At 38.5% G+C, this 20,007-nt stretch overlaps 1 protein-coding gene across 2 annotated transcripts in view; it reads right to left on the minus strand.

Annotated features, from left to right (window-relative positions):
- ARL15 (ARF like GTPase 15) overlaps window positions 1-20,007 on the minus strand; it is a 234,887-nt gene that overhangs the window by 128,121 nt on the left and 86,759 nt on the right. For both annotated transcript variants that reach the window (XM_075021768.1, XM_075021769.1), the window contains one exon: window positions 8,143-8,351. In XM_075021768.1, coding sequence (XP_074877869.1) covers window positions 8,143-8,351 — 209 coding nt within the window. The remainder of the gene's footprint in view (window positions 1-8,142; window positions 8,352-20,007) is intronic.

Genomic DNA, 20,007 nt, shown 5'->3' on the forward strand with positions numbered 1-20,007 from the left:
TCCAATGCTTTACTAAATACTTTTCCATTCTTTTCGATCTAAATTTTGAGACTTCTTAAATAAAAATTGCAGAGCTGTACTTCAAAAGCAGTTATATAGCTACTATTTTGTTCCATTTGAAATATTTATTCTGAAAGAAATACATCTTCTCTTGCTCATGCAAAATGTCTCAAACAGTAATTAAACTTTTGAGTACTCAGGAATTCCTCTGAACAGCAGTATCACAGACATAGAGGCCCAAAAGCATCATAATGATCATGTAGTCAGATTTGTATCCAACAGGCCTCAGGATTTCCTTCAATTCTTTACTAAAGCTCAGCAACTTTTGACCAAGCAAAAAAGGTTTCAGAAACAACTCTAAAAAGCTGCACTCTTCCCAGCTCCAGCAGTCTTTAATGAATACTATATAAGTATTCATAAGTACACAAATTTATGAAAAACTTTTACTGAAAGATGAATAGATTTTTGTATCTGAAAACATCTGAAAGTTTCTCTAATCACTTTGCTTTTTATTGATATAGACTGTGCTCTACCTTCACAGTCACTATGTTTAGTTCTGCAAGCACAACCAACTCCTTCTCTTTGAATGATACTGTCTTTTTTCTTCCTTGGCTAGGAAGACAACAAGGACATTTACTTTTCAAAGCACATAGTGAAAATAAATGCTTCTTTCCTAACTCTCTCTAACCCCAGTAAAACTACTTGGTCACCTACTCCAGAACCTTCATTGTTAAGTAATAGGGAAAAATTATTTCCCAGAATTTCCTGTATAACCTTCCTCTACTGAGGTTCACTGTAGTGGGATAAGCAAAAAAAGGTGAGTGAGAAAGGTGGCAGGGGGAAAGGTCCAAGTCTCACTAGGGTTTAGAGTTTCACAGCACCATTTTTCTGCATCAGTACTACTTTCATGCTCATCTCCTTCCCACCTCTTGTTTGTGCCTAGCTTATCCAATTGTCTTGTGAGCTGAGTCTGTTTGAAAACAAGACCAGAAGGAAGGAGGGGAGTAGTTAAGGAATTTTTATGCCGAAACCAGTTCATCACATAGTCACACAAAGAGTCAGACTGTCACATCTGAAGCATGGGATAAGCAGAGGCCAGCATGCAAGCTAACACTGCTGATAAAAGAAACACTCCAAGTACATCCATCTATATACATATAAAACAACCATTTGCAGACACAAAAAGTAATTTTAAAATCGAGTTACTGATGTTGAAACTATATACAGCAAAACTCTTCAAAATCTACTGCTCCTCCTCCACCTCCTGTTCTTCAGCTCTCTGTATATCATGCAATATGTGCACATTCGCAGGTGTGCTCAAGCATTTTTGTATGTTCAGGAAGCTCATTCCAATTCAAAGTTCCTAGGGACACCATTTCAGCTCAGTTCCTTGCAGACTTACTGCTTTGTCAAAAGCAGAACTATGAATTTAATATTCAGAGATATACTTTTCTTTGTCAAATGGGCCACCTACATTGGTACAGCACACTTACTTGTAAGCTGTGTTATTCACCTGAAAATTATCAACAATTCTAATTTATATTTTGATCTAATGAAAATATATTGGGGATTTTATCTGCCATGGTTTTTATTGTAAAATGTAACTGAAACAGAAATCCACACAAAGAAAAAGTAAGCTTACTGTTTTGATTCTTCGTGTCACCTTTTTATCAAGGGATTTTCACAAAAAAGTAGAGTCATTCTAGACAGATTTATTTACAAATACTTAAAAAGACTTCACAATTCCTTTTCAGATCATCTTAACTTCTTTGCTTACCATTATTTCCTCCCATGCCAGTGGCTCAAAGGGAACAGACAAATCCAGCTTCTTCCAAGATTTTCAGTTTCTCATTTTAATTTCTTTATATGGTCACTTGCATTTTGCAGTAATAAATATTTACTACCCAACTTGCTATTAGTACAATCATTCTAACTATGCAATAATTGAAGTGAACACTACCTGGTAAATATTTACATTGAACACAGTCTTGCAACTGTATGAAATTGTTTTGCTGTTCACATCTAGCTAGTATGTGGATCTACTCACAAATTATTTTTATTTAAATTGTTCATCTTTTATATTGTATTTTATTTACATTATTTTATTTTAATCTTTTTATATCTACATCATCTTCCTAACAGGTCTGAAGAAATTCTTTAATCATAACGGGAGTTCCTATGAGACATGTAAATAGGGGTTATTTCTGCATTGTTCTAAACATGGTAAAACTAATATTTCCTAAACATCAGTTGAATAATATTCTCCTCTCCTGCAAATGTGTTCGTAACTGAAGTCTGACAAATAACTCCTCTGTTCCTGCAAAAGCCACAGTTGTGAAGGAAGCAGCCAATACTCAAAATACCAGAGTCCAGCTCCAAAACAATCTTCAAATATCAGGGGATACACCTTGGACAAGAAGTAGTATTTGCAGTGAGGGGATTGCAAATATTAAGGTCATTAAGGTCACTATGATCTCAAAATTGGGTAGGAATTCATATTTTGGCTATTTGCTGCAGTGATCTGAAAATAAATCATTTCAGAAAGTTTCCTGAGGAACCAAATATCTGCCCCCAATTTAACTTTGCTATGGATGTCCCTGTCATAAAATATGCAGATTTGCAACAGCTGGTTATTAAGAATTCAGATAGGTGAACTAATTTGAGAGGCTTGACTGGGGTAAGGATGGGACAGAATGCAGAGAGCACTTCCATTTTCACTCTTTGTTTCAGGCTAAGTTTTTGTAGTACCTGCTGCTGGAGGCATTATCTCCTCAAAACTGTTAGCTGAGATACTGCATACTCTCTAAACCTAAACCTCCTCAAGTGTCACTGTTCAACACGGTTTTTCAGATTGTTAGTAATGACGTCTCTAACTGGTATATTGAAAAGGTTTCCAAAAAGAAACCATTTTCCCCTAACTAGTAGAAACTACAAAAGGCATCAACTATGGCAAAACAGTATGAAGATGCCAAAATAAAAAGAAGTAATTACATCCTGGAATTAAGCCTGTCATATGCAGCCAAGTCGGACTGTAAAGCAGCAGCAGGCCCAGAAATCACAGCTCCTAGAGCACTCCAGCTCCCTGGCACCAGGAAGAGCCTCCCAAGATGCTGACAAACCTGGACATTCTCCTGCAATGGTTTAAGCTTTAAGCTTTAAAACACTTAAGGCATTGAAAAGACATTGTTTATCTACAAAAGTATTTCCAGACATAAACAGCTGAGAAGAAACTGGCAGAGTAACAGATATTAGCCCTCACATCCCTAAGGTGGCTTTTTTCACAAGGAGAGTCACCCTCCACTTTTCTGCTAGCAGAAAACCAAATTAAACACTGTGCACAATTCAAAACCCAAATGCCTTAAAATATTCTCAAATAGACAAATACATCACAACCTATGTAAACATGGGATCAACCTTTCACACTTGCTTTTGAAAATATTGTTTGTAATTCAAAGATATTTTTATCTTGATCTATCAAAGGAAAAAGGAAAATAGGAAGGACTTTCCTCTGGAATTTCACACACCCATCAGTACCGCAACTTTAAAGTAAAATCTATATGCAAAAGAAAAAAAAGCACTTGTGATTGGCACACTACATAACCTTTTCACCTTTTTTTTTCCCTCACAACAATATTTAAAAAGATAAAATAATCTTAAAATAGACTGAAAGACTTTTGGTTCACTGTCTACTAGTAAGTCTTTATTAAAAAGTTCTAGCATTTTTTAAAATGGGTATTTAGAACATATCTTCAATGATTTCCTCTGATACTAGTGGTCAGCAATTTACATATGTGAAGGAAATGTATTAATTGCCTGCGCTTTAGGATAACTAAAAGAAAAGCCACCAAAAGGTTATAGTCTATGAATGTCTTCACATATCTGATCTTAGAATAAATAGTTCATTTGGAAGGGACTTACACTATTCATCTAGTCCAACTGCAATCTTGAAAACAGCATTAAATATAAAAAACAAAGAAACTCCTCAAAACCAACACACTGCCAAGCATGTAGCTGCTTCACCACTGAACTGGCAAAGCTTCACGGTTTGACTACGTTTCTCCTTTGGCCAGTCCTACATGGCTTCCAGAAGTCCTCAACAGATTCAGACAAGCATTCGCTCAGCATAGCCTGTTCCTAAAACACAGTGGCTATGGACAACTTCCAACGCATCCTATCTGCGCCTCCTCAATATTGCTCTGACCTGGGAGGAAAGTGACTCTCAGTTTGCATACTGGTTCAAATCACAGGCATCCACTGCAATATCCCGCTTTCAATATTATTATACCAAGTAGCATACAGTCCAAAATGAAAATCAACAAGTTGGTAATCATACTAATGCTGCTGTTCACTTGCAAAGCAATTTACAGTGCTTCTATCACCATAAAACTCCTGTAATATCTTAAGCCTGAAACAGAAATCTGACTAACGAAAACCAGTTGTTACAATCAAAAGCACTTTTGTGATGGAAAACCAAAAGCACACTCCCATCAGCAAGATACTTAATTAAAAAAATATAAAATTAGGTACACTGTTTTAGAATTGTACCCTGTGTTTTGGAAACAGTGGCCAAACTGATATGCCACCATCTTTCCATCTGCTGAGTAACTGAATTTATTTTTCACTTGTAACTATTTTTATTTACTAATTCAGGAGGTTTCCAAAATGGAAGTCAGAACTGACTTACATACGATTCATTCTTCATTATTGCAATTTTAATCTAAAACAAGGTTATTTTGCAGCATACCTATTGACTCAAATACGATTGTCTGAGTTTTACAGTCTGGTTAATACATCCAGTCTTTACTTCAGCATGGGTCACTTGAAATCACTTAGCAGCTATTTGAAAACACTTAAATATGTGCTACTGTCACAGGAACAACAAAACAACTTAGAAATATCTTTGACATGGGAAGGTAGAATAAACACCATAGAAGCTGACATAAGAGAAATATGAGGCACAATATTTAAAATTACTTCTTCATTCATAGTTTCTAGAATGAAATGAAATGTCAGATTTACCTCCTTGATTTCATTTTAAAATCAAAAAACCTAGGCAACAGCCAACCAGCAACAGAACACAGGAAAAAAGGATTACATTTAATGATTAGTATTTCAAATTAGCTTCTCCTGCAATTTTTCCTGATCACTTCACGTGCCTGCAAAATGAATTAGGTTAAATTACATTTCATAAATTAAACAAGTTATTCGGATATTCTTACAAATAGCCATTATAGTTTTGAATTGAACTATTCATGACATTACTTAATACTTACAGCATGCAGCTTCTACAATATCATTTCTACCTAAGCAATGCACAGAGAAAACACATTGAAATAAAATATAAAATTTTGAAAAACTGAAAACTGAAGCAACTGTACTTCCCAACGATAAATATGACTAACATCTGTTGCAGAAACTGCTTGGCACTTGTACAGTTTTGTGAAGGATTTTTGTTGTAGATAAATATTTTTCTACAATTCCTATTACGCACCACTCAACTCAGACATTTTCTTTAATTATACTACAAGGAGTCCTTTCATATCCATTAAAGAAAGGCAATTTGTTGCCTAAAAGAATGCATACATACTTCTAAATTTCAACTGTGATTCATCTGTCTTCTGACACATAGAAAAGCAAAGAAATACCTATAATTAATGGACTTAGTTCTGCAAAAATGGCTAATAAAACTCTCAATGCTCAACACATTATTTTTGTTAAATCCTGAAATATGCTCTTTTTGAAATAAGGAATGGTCTTACGATTCAACGTTTTACTTTCATTTCTCATCTCAATAATGAGGACAACAGCACAGCAAAGCCTTTAGGAAAGCAAGAAATTGCCATTTTAACACTGGCAAAATTGACTGAATAAGGCTCCCACTTCGCAGACACAGCAAACACAGGACATCATTTTTTCAGGGAAAAAAGTAACAACTCTGTGACATTCTCCTTCATTTTTTTTGTAATTTTTTTTTCCACTATTCTTAAGTAAAGAATTTCAGAGACATACACTGAGGTCTTGATACAGGGGATTTCTTCTGAAAATTTGCATAAGCTGTGCGCATTTAACAATAGTCTTGTATTCAGCATTTCATACAGACTAGAAGTAGCAATCAAGACTTGTTTGCTATGATAATACACGGAAAGATTTTTCTTTTTTTTAAAGCAGAAACATATTTAAAAGCTATTGTAAGCATATAAGGATCTATTCCTCCACTGAGATATCAAGCAATTGGTAATGACGGATGAGGAGAAAGTGAGGATACTGCAAATAAACGAGAAGAAATGCTAACTCTAAATACACAAAAGATTCAGTTCAGACCCAAAAGTCTATCCACATGGGCTCAACCGCAAAATGGGGAGTTACATGTATAATTTGCTGTACAGCAAACTAACTGGCATTGTATTCACTATTCTTATGAAACCAGCAAGGAACATTTCCTAAATTATATTTATAATCAAAATCCTCAATTAACTTTAAACCAAATTTGGCTGTTTTAAAAAGGAAAAAAAGTAGTAAAATAAAAAATACTTAAATCATGTGGAAAAAGCATTTCCATTGATGGAAATTGTAATCTCTACTGCTTTATGAAAAAAGTAAAAATCAAGACACCTTCAGTATATTTGGATGAATAAAATGAAAGCAGTTGTGTCTCAGGATACTGTAATTTTTTAAGTGCAAGGTTTAGGAATACATGCGTTGCTTTTACATTGCACAATAAACTACAAGAGATTAATAAACTGATATATAAAAATCCATATTACATTTCCTTTAAATATTCATTACTTCTTCTTAAATCTGTTTTTAGATGAACAAGACCTAGAACTTGTAGATTCTACCCCTGCCTCATTTCAGTTTGCCTTTTTAAGTAACTTGACATATTAAATCCAAATTCCTTTTTTTTTTTTTTTTTCTTTTTGCTAAGCACAGGTTCTTGGAGGAAAGGACCAACAATTTAATAAAACATTTTACAGTGTAGCTTACACAGTTCTCACTTAATCTCTTCCTCTCATATTAAAAATATCATTGTACTCCAGTCACATTTACACTTCTTAACATATAATAAGCTTAACTTTTTATCCTCTATTTCTTTTGGCTAAGAAAGGAAGCATAAATAGCAATAAAGCAGTACAAAAAGTACATGCAACTATACTATACAAATAGTTATTCTACAGATCAGTAAGTTTTGCATTGAATTGAATTGGCATTCTTCAGAAAGATCATATTTTAGACAAAGAAGTGCATCTAAGAAAGCAACAAGTTTAAATACAAAGCAGCAACACAGTATAAGGTGCTGAAAGTTTTCACTCTGCTGTAATAAAAACACCACTCACAGAACAAACAGGACATTTCACATACAATCTTTAATAGGAAGAGTCTTTTAAATGACATTTATGAAGAGAATGACACAACCAAATTTTAACTTCTTCCTACAACTTCAGAAGACTAGGTAGATTCTCATAAAGAATCAGTAACTTTCAGCATTTCCTCAAAGGTATGTGACATGATAGCAATACATTAAGACAAATTTTTCAGAAACTTAAGAGCAAAAGTTACACCAAATAGAACAATTACGTAATTTACTATGTGATAGCTACAAATTAGACAAAAACATTATTCCTTAAAAGAAGAAAATCAGAACAAATTAAGGACTTCAGAACAGTAATTGCAACTCTGCCCTCACATCAGTACACAGCAGTTCAGAAAAAAAGCTTTTACATAAAAGACAACCTATGACTGCAATCTATTGCTTTAAGCAGTTGCAAAGAATGGAGTAATGGGGTAGTGCAAGATTAAAACCAATAGCAAATAAAAAAACAAGCTGAACAAAAATTCACTGTCCCAGCAGCTTTTGATAAAAGTAGTTTAAAAACGCCTTTTCTCCCTTAAGCAAAATATGGTGAAAGCAGGAGAACTGCTTGTATCCAAGTATTACTTGTTTGTTTTCCAGAACAACTAAGCCTGTATAGAGTGCATTGGACTGAGTTCTTAGGGGCTGGGACTGTTCTTGGTCTCCCTACTTAGAGTGAAGAGTAATTGAGGCCAGTCCTTTAACTAGGATGTCAGGGTAATAAGTAATACTGGGTCAGTGGTGTGCAAATAGTAAATACAAACAGGCAAGATGCTGACACATTAACATACCTCTTGTACGGAGCGAGCTGCTGGCTTGTCTTGATGATTGGCCAATATTAAAAACGGCAAAGTGCATAACTGTGGGTGCTGGAGAGCAGAATGCAGTTCATTCCTAGCAGTTTCTAGATCATCTTCAGAGGAGGCACTGTCTAATACAAATATTACCCCTTGGGATCCTTGGTAGTAACGACTCCAGTATTTCCTGATATTGTCAGCCCCTTTCAAGACAATAATAAGAACTAATTAAAACAAGAATAATTAAACAGATTTAACACTTGAATCTGAAAATAACCCTTCTACTTAGAACGATCAAAGCAATGGACTAAATTTTCTCTCCTAAATAATCATCATTGAAAGAATAAAAAGGAAAAAAGCAACCATAAATCCAACACACATACGAAAGTCAAATTAACTTTGTTTAAATAAGGAAGGTATTTGACTGAATACAGTTTTCATCTCTGAAGGTTTCTGCTTCATTAATGAGTACTGGCAGAACTACTATGCTTCCAGTGCATGGAACCACTGGAATCTAATCTAATCTATACCTTCTCTAATGAAGTATCTTGGTACTAATACCTAAACCTTTGTCCATTCTTTTTAACTTAGCCTTGCAGCTCCTTGCTGTAACCTGTAGCTTCTGTCATGGCAGTTGCTCATTTCTGGGCATGATAAAGTCTTTGAGTTCATCTCCAAACCATTAGGCGAACACTTCACAACTGGAGAAAAAAGGTGTCAGGAAAGCCTATTAAAGTAATTAGAAATTTAATGATGACAATGGTGATACAATAGTGAGTTGAACAGTGAATGAGGAGATATGGTGACAACATGAAAATGCATTCATTTCAACTATTTTTGCTCTGTCAACCACGCTAAGGATTCTGGAAGAGCCCAACAGTAGACACAAGTGACTGTACAGGCTTATGTGCCACGGTAATTTTTAGGACACAGTTCAGCAGCACTCAGCCATCTCAACAGAAGCCAAGCAATGAGGTTATCTACAGAAAGCTTTTGTCTCCCCTGGAGAGCAGCATACGTTGTAACACTGAGGTAGGAAAAAAACCAACCACTGTATTTGACAGCTGTCAAACTACCTAAACTATGATTTGGATATGGGCTATTCTTTGTATGTCTGAATCTGGCACTACACTCATGGGGACTAACACTAAAAAGTAAACAGCAGCAATATACAAGTAGAAAACTTGACATGTCTGTAAGACAGTGATTTACAGAAATGTGCTGAAGGTATCCTTTACAGACACTTTTCTTACTTTGAGATAGAGTGAAGTGAACTTTAATGTAGACACAGATACCAAGTGCTTATAAGAACAGAGCTCCATTTTTTAGTGAAACAAAACTACACAAAAATTCTGAGCAACATGTAGGCACAAAGTGAGAATTTAATGCAACATAATTACTATAACATTGATATGATACTTAAAATATTCAATTCATTTATACATTGTGGAATAGAAAAGACAGTCACTAAACAAAGGTGAAGAAATAAGTATCTAAAAAGGAATTTACACCATATACTTCAGGGATCCAACTCAAGAGTATTCAAATCCCGCCCCATGGAGTTACTGTCTTCTCTGTGCTGTCCACACTGGAACCTTAAGCACTCCGTTTCTGTATACTGCACCTAGCACAATTTAATTGGCTAATGAACATTGTGAACACACACTTTTTCCTACAAAGAATACTGAAGTCATACCTGAACAGTTTTTTTCTGCAAGAGATCTAAAGAGTTAATTAAAGGTACATGGTCATGGGATTTAGTCAAGACCTTGCTTAATTTCTCTATTTATTTAACCAGACTTATAAGTAACAATGCACAAATAGGACAGGTATTTCATTTATTTTATCATCAACTTCTAAAGATGAACAATACTTATACAGAAGAGGGACTGCATTGAAAGCTAATTCTATGTTTCTCTACCACCAGAATATCTACCAATTGTACTCGTAAAGAATTTCATAGCATCTGTTAGAAGTCCCAGTCTATCCAAACAGCTGTCTATGTCAGAACCAAGTAGAGCAAGTTGCCAGAGGGACACTATTTACATAGCCACACACAGCAGTATCGCAGGCATCTAAAGTATCACATTACTTTAAAAACTGGTAGAGAATCATTTTGAATGAACTGAAAGGCCAACACCATGATCAGTTCTTTGAAGGTCTTTTTTTTTTTCCTAGCAACATAACATCTGTCTTTCTTATGCTAAGCTTCAGCCAGCTAGTTTTTAATCACGTGTCGCTGCCAGACACTAAGACTTATCTTTGTAACCGTACTATTTCTAAAGAGAAAAACTGTGTGGTGAACTACAGAGCATTTGACCTCTTGTATCCAGGCACATGAAAGAAAGCAGCTCGTGAATTCCTGCATGGGACACTGGAGCCAGAAAAGCAGTATACTGATTTGTTGATCTTACAGTACTGTCTTTTTGGTTCAGGTCCTTTAGCTGCTCAGCTTTGTTTCTCTACATCAACTGTCCCAAAAGAAACACCACCAAAGCGCAACAGGCCTTCTCCCTCCAGCCCTGGCCTGTCACCATGGCGTAGCTATAAGAACCAACTAATAACATTCAACAAAACTTAGCATTTCCTTCAGGATCTTCCATTAGAATAATGACCTGCTCTGAACTTGCTTACACTTCAATTCTGAGGAAATCAGAGCCTGAGGTTTAAGAATAAAAAAATTTGCACTAAGCAGACAAGAAAAAAGACTGAGAAAGTCTGTACCTTGGGATGCCATTTTACCTCATTTTTCTGGCAAATGCACTTGAAAAATAATTCTTGGCATCAATAAGCTATCAGCAACTGGAAATCACAATCTCTACAAGACAAATAAGCTTATATTCTTTTGCCTTAACTCTTCATATTCAGGGAGCATAACCTGCTCTCAACTTTTCTCCAGAGCATTAGGTAGTACATTGTGGGGTCACCCTGGGCAGGAAACACTGGCTTGCAAATAGTGATCCAGCCATTGCACCTTACAGCATGACAAATTCAGTCTTACAGAGCAACCAGTTGTTTTTAAAGGTGCAGTTTAGCACAGACTATCCTATGAATTAATCTCTTCATCTATTCCAAAGGTTTCTAAGACAGGCAAATTCAAAGTCTGAGTTCTTTGGCAATCCAGAATGTATTGTGCATCTATTAAATACCCTCAGGCTCTCAGAGACTGCCGAGATAAAACCAGAAACTTAACTGGCACCCAAAATGTCCTATCAAACAATAGTAACACTCAAGATAAGCATTTAGGTATGTCAGCCTAATATCATGTGTTTCTCTAAGAGCTTTGCAGGCACGTGGCTGTTACTTCAACCACTTCATGCCTAAACTAAGATTTTTTTTTAAAAAAAAAAAAAAAAGAAAGAAGTAACTCAGGTATAAATCTCGAAAACATCAGAAAGACATAACAACAATTCACATTAGACCTAGGCAACATGCTATGTGAAAGGTTCACTAAAATGTAACATTCAGTGTAGTATTTTCCTCAAACACAGGCAAGAGCCAGGACTCATACCTAGGTATATGATCTGTTTCCCTCAGCAATTAACCCACAGGAGTGGGCTGAGTCCTGTGATGTGACTAAAACATCCCATTTACAAATTTGGGTGGTGGGGGACCACACTACAAGACAATCACACTACTTACTAGAAAAGAAAAGACTGTACTCAGTCAAACATAGGCTTGAATTACTTTATAAAAGGAAAAAAAAAAACCACCCCAACCTGTCCTTACAGAGAAACAACAGGGTGCTGTAATTAAAAATCCCAATCATTCAGCATTACTACAGGGCTAGTTTATTCAACTAACTGTTCAAAATTTTAGAAAGTTTTAACTTGTAATTTTTTAAATGTCAAAGAAATAATTTTTTTCTGATTATCAGCCAATGGTATAGTGTGTCCACATTAACACCGTTTATGATTTGCATCAGTGCCAACAGTACCGTCTCAAATGCCCCTTGGAGCTGGGGGCAGGAGTTTGAAAGTTACGTGCAGTTTAATACACATCTAAAACAGGCTGCACAATTATGCACTCCTGTAAATATTACACAAAATGAAGACCTGCAAATCCTCCTTTCAACTATGAATACTTCTGTTTACATCTTCATTCACAGCAGCTTGAGGCTACCTTCAATTTCCTCCTTTTCAGTACTTTCAGGAGAACAGAACATAGCATTACAGAAAAAAATCACTGAAAGGAATTTCAAGGTGTCAAATTTATTACTTGTCAAACTTGCAGCAAGTCTCCATTGAGAGCACAATGAATGTCACGCAGCCCTTGCTTCAAGATAGTCTAGCCTGCACATGAAAGCTCTTGTTCACCTCAAAATACATCACAGCGCTGGAGAAGTTATAGTCTCAAATCCAGGGAAGAACTTTTTTCCTTCCCACCAAAACCAGTTAACCTAGGCCATGAAAGAATGTAGCCTGCCAGTTTTTCTACCACTTCAAATATAACATCCACTCACCTGAAATAAAGACACCTACTTATTTTGAAAGTTTTATAGTTGATTAAAAAATTACACAGATAATTCCTCTACTGGTATTAAACAGGCAACTTCTAATTAGCAAAAAGGTGAAAAGATGCCAAGAAATATGTCAACCATGCCACAAAATCTTTTTGCATGAAAGATTGGCCCATGAGTGGGGCAGTAAGAAGGAAGAGAAGGGAAAAAGAAATCTTGTCCGTTCTTGCAAAATCTTTAAATACACCCTACCCTCTTGCCCCAAGAAAACTTTATGAAAAGAATTTTGAAATAACTGTTTCTAAATCTACATAGGGTTTATAACTTCACTTCCCATCATTTCCTCACAAGGAAAACCAACATGTGTTCTTATGTAATCAGGAAAATGCCTAAAATATTAGAAATCTTAACACATTTTTAAGAGATGTGGCTGCTCCTTATCTATCTTAAGCATACTCTCTATTTAGGTGTCCCAGTACTCCCTTTGAATAAATACAGCATCTAGATTTTGTTGTTGTTGTTTTTTTAACACTAGCTATTTTTCAACCTGTTAGCTCCTTTTTATTACAAATGAAGTTATAAATCCTAAGGTACCCACTTTGTATGTACATGCAATTTGTCCACAGACAGACACATCCACACCCAAATACAGAAGTTTCCCACAGGTAAAATGTCAGTCGCCCTTCAATGGCTATTTTGTATTGCTACTGCGTAGCGTTAAGCAGCAATACAGATGCTAAACCAAAAACCTTCCTCAAGACTCAAAAGTCCCAGGACTTTTGTTTCCTAGGGTTTACCACCAAGTGATCACAGCCTCCTTTCCCTAGCCCTTCAGGCAGTGCACTCCTGCAATCATACACAAAGCATGGCAGCAGGAAATTGGCAAGTTTTTTTCCTGAAAGAGAACATTTTGAGATTGTTAGATCAGTTATATTCACTGCAGCAATTCAACAACAATCTGAACAAACAGCATAACAGAAAAAAAAAACCAAAATGTTGAGGAATAAATCTCTGCCTTTATATTCAATATATAAAAAATCAGAAATACACATAAGTTTATTGCGCTTATTCTTGTTTTTCTTATCAAACTGAAGTTTATGGAAACCATCTCTGTCATCTCCTGTCTGCTTTCCAGGCTTCCCCAGTGAGATTAATCTGGAAGTCAAGACTTCAGTATTTTCCCTATTAGCTAACTTGAGTGCTGTCTCCAACACTGAATCTCCACCTACTCTGATATTTGAAACTGTTACAAAAATATTTAGGTTGCAAGCACTTGGAAATTTTAAAAAACACCATATTTACACTTGCCTGCAGAAAGTCAGTTTGATCTACTTAGGTGTGCGTATCTTACTACCATCTTAAAATAAAACCCGCAATTTGAAACAAAAATCTCCTGTTCTCATCAGGAACAGACAGGCCATTTTAAAAGTTCCTTTAATAAATCTTACAGATTATTTCAAAAGGAAGATAAGGAAATACATGCCCTGCAATATGCTCTAACATTTCTCAGAGAGTCTGCAGCAGGTGGCACACCATGCTAAACTGGATTTCATGTATGACAGCCATTCTCAGAATCACCCCTGCTTTTTTTTTTTTTTTTTTTTTAATTTTTTAAAGGCACAAACACACAGTAAGTCCTCTAGGGCCAGCAAAGAAAGGCTGGCAACAAGAAAATCATCTGCCAGTTCCCTGTCTACCCATTACCCCATCTCTGCCCTTCTTCTGCCTCTGCTGGAGGACTCAGTAACAGCCAGGATCTCAGAACCAGTGGCACAACTCCCCAAGCTGATAACTGCTGCCAGCACCCAGCAAGGCTCATACCTACCCTCCTCTGAGCTGCAGTCACCCCTTTGGTAACAGTGCAGGTAATCTCAAATAAAGCTCAAAATGCATCTTACTCTATGGCACTTAAGATTAGCAGGCATATAAAGAAAGCAGCAAGTCTACCACACCTGTGTATTTCTCTCTGTTTAGCCCTTCTGCTGACTGGTTCACAAAAGTTTGAATCCACTTTAGCCTTTGAAAGGATCAAGGCCTTTTCTGTCTAGAATCAAAAATAAAAACTTTTTTTTTGTTTGAGGGGGAGTTCATAAAATGTAGGTATCATTTCTGATGCTAAACTAGGCTGCTACAGTCTGACCTTTGAATTCAGCCTGAAGAAAATAGAGCTGCAAGTCCAACAGGAGACAAGAGACTTTCTAGCAAACCACAGGTTCTACTTTTCTCTCCACAAAACATCCCATCAACAAAAATAACAAGGGCCCCACCCCACAAAAAATTTCCACTAGGAAATTTTGTGGTTTCCTTATCATATCATATTGTACACAGCTTTGATAGGCATTGCTTGCACGGCTCCTACTTATTTTGAGTAAGATAGGCAGTGGGTTGTCTATTCACACCATAAAAATCTAATTGTAGAGAAAGAACAGTATTTCCAAAGCACAGTGGAAAGATCGCTATGCTGATTTCTTATCAGAGGTTCCTCAGGACTCATGTTAATGAGATCCATAAGCAGGTGTAAATGATCTCCTTTATCTATGAAATGAGGAAACTATGTGACAGAGCCTGGGCTTAGGCACCATTTGAACAGCAGGCTGATTATGATTGATAGCAAACAGATCTAACATTAATGCTTTGGGAAGCTGAATGTCTCTGTGCGACTCACAGCTTGGACAGCTCATCAGGGTCATCTAAAAATTTCATCTGCTAAGATGTTCTGTGAACTGTTAGATGCAGCTATGTCACAGATGGCATTGCACATACTCCACAACCAGATTTTGTAGAGATGTCAGCTGCCTTTTAGTCAAATACAGTACAGAGATTTTATTGCTTTGTGTTAGTTTGTCCCTATGAAGATGACTTAGGCTGGCATTTACCTGTGGGGTCAGTTTTCTGATGACTAATTAGATTAAATTTTAGCTGCTCTTCCAGGCTACATTGCTAGAAGGGTGTTCAGTACACCCTTCTACCTTCACAGAGCATAGGAGGAGGAAAAACTTCCAAAGTAAGGCAAAATACGCATGCTTTGTTTAACCAATCGTATTTAAAGTTATTTGTTCTCAAGCTCTCACCTAGAAAATTAATACAGCTGGCCTAAGAATGTGAATTTATGACTTTGGTCATGAAGCTTAAGAAGGAATAGCAGTGGGGAGGACAGCTATCTCTCTTCTCCTGGGCATGCTCAACCAACTGGAGCCTCAAGCATCCCGGATATTAACCACTCCGCTCTTGCTAAGCATTTAACACATTTTGTCTTAAATGAAGTTTCAAAGATGACTATACAACATGTTGAATCTCTATGCTTGTGAAGAAGGCCTTTGGGTGGATTGCAAAAATGTAACACAAACATATGATAATAAATTTTAGTACATAAAAAAGAGAATGTTACTAAACCCTATAACACGTTGTTAGGATTTTTAAACTTGGTAAGAAGAAAAAGAGCTGTTCACACCCAGAATCATTCTTTTAAATTTGACCAGGCTCAGTATTTGGCATCTCACCAGTAGTTTCTAAGCCTGCATTTAAAAGATAGCAAACTAAATTATAAAATAGAATTATTCTAAAAAAACCCCTGTAACAGACCTCCAGAATGGACGCAACATCTTGATTTAGGCCTGAACAAGTATCTACCTCACAACAGACACCATGACTTCACATTCTGTTTTAACAGCATTACAACAGCAAATGACTGAATAAACACACTGAATATATGGTGGTTTCAGGCACTGTGTCTCCAGGCTGCAATTTGTTAAAACCAAAGAAAAACCTTCCTATTTCCTTTGCACCTTCAGTATCTGTCTTGAGAATAAACCTCAGCATTCAGCACCCAAAACTTTGTTCAGCAAAACACTTAGAACCTTCTGAACAACTGTTACCATCTGCCTTATTTTTCCAGTCTTTCCCCATTCTCCTCCATGTTCATTGTACACAATTTCATCCTTAGTTCCCACCAGACACCGCTGCACTGTAACAAGAAATCATCAAATCTGTAATTTCTTTCTATACCACTACTTAGCTGAGTTATCCTGGTATAAGTACATACTGAGAGAATGTGGACAAGGGCATAGCACATCTTCATAGTAATCTAAATCACACACATTCACAGAATCATAGAATGGTTTGGGTTGGAAGGGACCTTAAAGATCACCTAGTTCCAACCCCAATGCCATGGGGAGGGGCGGGGACACCTTCCACTAGACCAGGTTGCTCAAAGCCCCATCCAGCCTGGCCTTGAACACTTCCAGGGAGGAGGCATCCACAACTTCTCTGGGCAACCTGTTCCACTGCCTCACCACCCTCACAGTCAAGAACTTCTTCCTTACATCTGATCTAAATCTATGCTCTTTTGGTTTAAAGCCATTACCCTTTGTCCTATCACTACATGCCTTTATAAAAAGCCCTCTCTGGCTTTCTTGTAGGCTCCCATTAGGTACTGGAAGGCCACAACAAGGTCTCCCTGGAGCCCTCTCTTCTCCAGGCTGAACAACCCCAACTCTCTCAGCCTGTCTTCATAGGAGAGGTGCTTCAGCCCTCTGATCGTCTTTGTGGCCCTCCTCTGGACTCACTCCAACAGGTCCACATCCTCCTTATGTTGGGGGCCCCAGAACTGAACGCTGTACAGCAGGTGGGGTCTCATGAGAGCGGAGTAGAGGGGGAGAATCACCTCCCTTGACCTGCTGGTTACACTTCTTCTGATGTAGCCCAGAATGCAGAGCGCACATTGTTGGGTCATGTTGAGCTTCTCATCAACCGACAGCCCTAAGTCCTTCTCCGCAGGGCTGCTCTCAATCCCTTTACTGTACAACCTGTATTTGTGTTTGGGGTTGCCCCAACCCATGTGCAGGACCTTGCACTTGGCCTTGTTGAACTTCATGAGGTTTGCATGGGCCCATCTCTCAAGACTGTCGAGGTCCCTCTGGATGGCACCCCTTCCCTCCAGTGTGTTGACCACACCACACAGCTTGGTGTCATTGGCAAACTTGCTGAGGGTGCACTCAATCCCACTGTCCATGTCACCAAGAAAGATGTTAAACAGTGCTGGCTGCAACACTGATCCCTGAGGAATGCCACTCATCACTGGTCTCTACTCAGACATAGAGCTGTTGACCACAACTCTTTGAATGCAACCATCCAGTCAATGCCTTATCCACCAACTGGTCCATCCATCAAATCCATGTCTCTCCAATTTAGAGACAAGGATGTCATGTGGGACATTGCCAAATGCTTTACACAAGTCCACATAGATGATGTCAGTTGTTCCTCCCTTATCCACCAAGGCTGTAGGTAGAAGGCCTGTCACAGAAGGCCACCAAATTTGTCAGGCACAATTTGCCCTCAGTGAAGGTATCTTGGCTGTCACCAATCACCTCCTTATTTTCCATGTGCCCTAGCATAGTTTCTAGGAGGATCTGCTCCATGACCTTGCCAGGCACAGAGGTGAGAATGACTGGCCTGTAGTTCCACGGGTCTTCCTTTTTTGCCTTTGTGAAAATGCGGGTTATATTTTCCCTTTTCCAGTCAGTGGGAACTTCCCCAGATTGTCACGACTTCTTAAATATGATGTATAGTGGCTGCAGCAGGTGCATCTGCCCCGATAAAGACCAAAACTTCTTGACCACTGAAAAGAAAGAGTTAAAACAAGAAGCCACAGTTTGGGGGTCGAGCTGCCCAGCTCTCATGGTGACTGTGGTCATGTACACACCTCTACCAGTGACAACCATCATGTACACACCTCAGTCAAGGGATAGGAAAGGCAAGGCCCTTCAGTCAACAGACAAGGCCCTCAGCCAATGAAACACCTCGGTCGAGGGACGTTTCCATCTGCAGTCTGACTGCATCTGCAGTCAGAGACTCTCCCCTTAGAATGGGACACCATCTAAGGAAACTCCCCAGGACTGAGTGCCTCGCCTTTCTGGTGAGACATATGTGCATTTTGAGTCATCATTCTAAGCTCAGATTTCGTTATTGTTCGTGTAGTTAGAGCTCCCAACTGACATCCTGAACCTGCAAATAAGTTGTGTTTGTCGCAGTGCTTACAACCTCATACTCCCATCCAGTCTGGCTGTTATATCTCAATACAATGTAACATTCCTGTTCAATTTGACCATTACATTTTGATACCATTAAAGAAAATTTACTTTTAAAATATATTGCTGTCAGTCTAGTGTTTCTGCAACAGTGGCTTAGCCACTTCATCCGCCAGTTCCCTCTGGACCTGTGAATGCATGTCATCAGGTCCCATGGACCTGTGCACCTTCAGGTTCCCTAGATGGTCTCGAACCTGATCTCCTATGCTGGGCAGTTCTTCATTCTCCCAGTCCCTGCCTTCGCCTTCTGTGACTTGGGCAGTGTGGCTGGAGCACTTGCTGGTGAAGACTGAGGCAAAAGTCATTGAGTACCTCAGCCTTCTCCATGTCCCAGGTAACAAGGTCTCTCATTTCTTTCCAGAAAGGGCCCACATTTTCCCTAGCCTTCTTTTTATCACCAATGTATCTATAGAAGCTTTTCTTGTTGACCTTGACATCCCTTGCTAGATTTAATTCTATCAGAGCTTCAGCTTTCCTAACCTGATGCCTGGCTGCTCAGACAATTTCTCTGTATTCTTCCCAGGCTACCTGCCCTTCCTTCCACCCTCTGTAGGCTTCCTTTTTGTGTTTGAGTTTGCCAAGGAGCTCCTTGTTCACCCATGCAGGCCTCCTGGCATTTTTGCCTGACTTCCTCTTTGTTGAGCTTGGAGGAGGTGACCCTTGAATATTAACCAGCTTTCTTGGGCCCACTTCCCTCCAGGACTTTATCCCATGGTACTCTACCAAGCAAATCCCTGAAGAGGCCAAAGTGTGCTCTCCTCGAGTCCAGGGTAGCAAGCTTGCTGTGTGCCCTCCTCGCTGCCCTAAGGATCTTGAACTCCACCATTTCATGGTCACTGCAGCCAAGGCCGCCCTTGAGCTTGACATTCCCCACCAGCCCCTCCTTGTTGGTGAGAACAAGGTCCAGCATAGCACCTCTCCTCATTGGCTCCTCTATGACGTGGAGAAGGAAGTTGTTATCAGTGCATTCCAGGAACCTCCTGGGTTGCTTATGCCCTGCTGTGTTGTCCCTTCAACAGATATCGCGGTGGTTGAAGTCCTTCATGAGGGCCAGGGCTTGTGAACATGACGCTGCTCCTACCTGTCTACAGAGGGCCTCACCCACTCAGTCTTCCTGGTCGGGTGGCCTGTAGCAGACTCACACTATAATGTCACCTGTCCCTGCCCTCCCTTTAATCCTGACCCAAAGCTCTCGGTCAGATCCTCACCCATCCCCAGGTGGAGCTCCATGCACTCCAGCTGGTCATTGATGTAGAGGACACCCGCTCCACGTCTCCCCTGCCTGTTCTTCCTAAAGCATCTGTATCCTTCCAT

Source organism: Buteo buteo, chromosome Z (assembly GCF_964188355.1).
Source record: "Buteo buteo chromosome Z, bButBut1.hap1.1, whole genome shotgun sequence".
NCBI classification, from domain to species: domain Eukaryota; kingdom Metazoa; phylum Chordata; class Aves; order Accipitriformes; family Accipitridae; genus Buteo; species Buteo buteo.